General features: G+C 37.6%; 1 protein-coding gene and 1 pseudogene across 1 annotated transcript; both read right to left on the bottom strand.

Moving 5' to 3' along the window:
• Window positions 1–1,168: 1,168 nt before the first annotated feature.
• Window positions 1,169–1,849, bottom strand: LOC132266223 (uncharacterized). The gene has a single exon (XM_059767076.1). It carries the CDS (start codon window positions 1,847–1,849, stop codon window positions 1,169–1,171), a length of 681 nt encoding a protein of 226 aa, XP_059623059.1.
• A 73-nt stretch (window positions 1,850–1,922) lies between these two features.
• LOC132267705 (U2 spliceosomal RNA) lies at window positions 1,923–2,049 on the bottom strand (annotated as a pseudogene).
• Between the last annotated feature and the right edge of the window lie 267 nt (window positions 2,050–2,316).

Raw genomic sequence — 2,316 nt, 5'->3', positions numbered from 1 at the left:
GTAGTCCAAGGTCAATCCACCATCCTAGCTTAATCTTTAAGATTCATCCACAGCTTTCTTCTTTCTTGCACAGTAGTGGCAGCATATATCACAGACATAAATACAGTCTCTCCAGAAACAATATGCTTAACCTTCAAAAATAATACTTGAGTGTCTTCCTTCATGAGTTGAACATCAAAGACCAAAGGATCCCAAGCAATCCAAATCTTACCTAACTCATTAGAACCATAATTATCCAGCCACACCTATCTAGAACTAATTCTGCGCTGAATTTTTCTAAATTTCCCTTATCTAACTCTAGTCTCCACCAGAGCCACTAGAGAAAATTTATTCTCCCCCATCTAGGCCTTTACAACAGCCTGCATATTAGGTCTATTGAGACCTCTAACATTTTAGGCACCAAGCATTAAGAAATAGGTTTAGATGGTAAAGCACCACCAACCTATTTACCTTTAGTAATCCTATCAGATGGTGGAGCTTGATACCTCTTCTTAGGTTTCAATTTCTATGCTTCAGTTTGCTCTAGTGATGTAGCAACATTATCTGAACCAGAGGCTAAAAGACCTCCTTTATCATTACCTTCATTATCTAACTTAACTTCATCCGGCTGAATAACCAAAGCCTTTCCTACAGGCCTGGGAACATTTACACTTCCTACCCTTGTATTTGCATTGACTTCAGCCTTGAAACCACCTTTGCCAACCTTAGTATCAACAGAATCAATAGTCACAATACTTGTCACCTGAGCACTCCTGCAAATATCCAATTCTTGAGATTTTGTCACTGTAGAAATAGGAGTAGCAACCAACCTATTTGTTGCAGTATTATTACCAGAAATTTCTATCTGTAAATTATTGTCAATCTCTTCTATTTCCTTAACCTCCTTCTGTTTAGACTGTACTGCAACTTCCTCAACCTCATCTTGAATATCTGTAGTCTGTAATACTTGAAAAGCATTCGAAGTCACAATGTCTTCAACAGGCACGGTCTCAATATCCAATTGAGAACATTCAATAAGCACCTTATCTGCATCTTGAGGCACCAGTTTTCCTTTATTTTTCACCATCCATTTTCCCACAGTCTTTTTAGGCTTATTTTATAAGATATTTTGAGGGCATCTGTCCTTAATATGATCAACTCTTTGGCAAAGAGAACATAACTGAGGCTTCTACTCATACTCCAACGTAATCTCACAGTCAATACCATGAATATCCACCACCATTGAGTTAGGTAACTCTTCCTTAACATCCACCTCCACCATCACTCGCAAATATCTTCCTTTGTCTTGATTAAGTTCTAAATCATCCATGTCTATTAGCTTGGCAAAGAAAGAACATACCATAGACACCACATGTGCCTTTCTACAATGAATAGGAAGATCATAAATACGAATCCAAATAGGAACCAATTCCAAGACCTCTTTCTCCAAGTTAACATTTTTACTCCAACGCTTAAGGATTATAGGTTTTCCTTCGAATGTATGGATTCTAGACAACACCTTATTAACATCAGTCTTATCATGAAAATGAACCAAGAAGAATCCATCCTTCAAATACATCAATTTAAAATTCTTGGACCACCTCTTCTCCACATATGATTTAAAATAATGATAGTAAGGTTTCTTACCCATCACATAACCTACTACAGAAGAGGACCAATATTGGATCTCATCAACCACATCTTTTCTTGTAATCGAGACTTTCTTTCCACGGACATGACTATGGAACTTAAGATTCTGAAACTCAGGTGCTGCTTCCTTAAAGAAACGACACCAAGAAGTGGTGGGAGAAGATGACCGGCTTGCAGATCCCGCCGGTAGGTTAGTGGAGGAGGACTGACCCTCCTCCATCACAAGATTCTCTGTCCCAGCCACTGAAACTGCATGTATGAGCCTTAACCCTAAATCGCCTGCTGTTGAGAGAAAATGGTAGAATTGTAATCTCAATTTTAAAGGCTGTTTACGCAATTTGTTGTTCCTCACATATCAGATATTAAACTGATAAGAACAAATACTACACTTGATCTTAGCCAAAAGGCCGAGAAAGGTATATTGCAATTTAATTAATTGAATTTTCATGTAATCAAACAATCAATATTCCTTTGCAATCATTTAATACATTAGAGTCGAAGTTAAATTCCAACACGTATAATCTCTTGGGACGATCCCTTTTCAGTTATACTATATAATACAGGTGCTAAGTAGTTTATAAATTTAAAGTATGATGCCCACTTGACTCTAATTTCCAAACTCAAAGTGTTGTGCATTATTTTGTGCACAAGGTCAGGTCGCATCATAATTTTGGCGCCATTACCGGG

Source organism: Cornus florida, unplaced genomic scaffold (assembly GCF_030987335.1).
Source record: "Cornus florida cultivar Cherokee Brave unplaced genomic scaffold, ASM3098733v1 CherokeeBrave_3.0.0_Hap2_Chr07, whole genome shotgun sequence".
NCBI classification, from domain to species: Eukaryota; Viridiplantae; Streptophyta; class Magnoliopsida; order Cornales; family Cornaceae; genus Cornus; species Cornus florida.
Note: the sequence above shows the minus strand (reverse complement) of the source record. Positions and strands in the feature narration are given on the sequence as shown.

Coding starts and splice junctions, on each gene's coding strand:
- LOC132266223 (XM_059767076.1), bottom strand. CDS start 1,849: ATGGAGGAGGGTCAGTCCTCCTCCACTAACCTACCGGCGGGATCTGCA.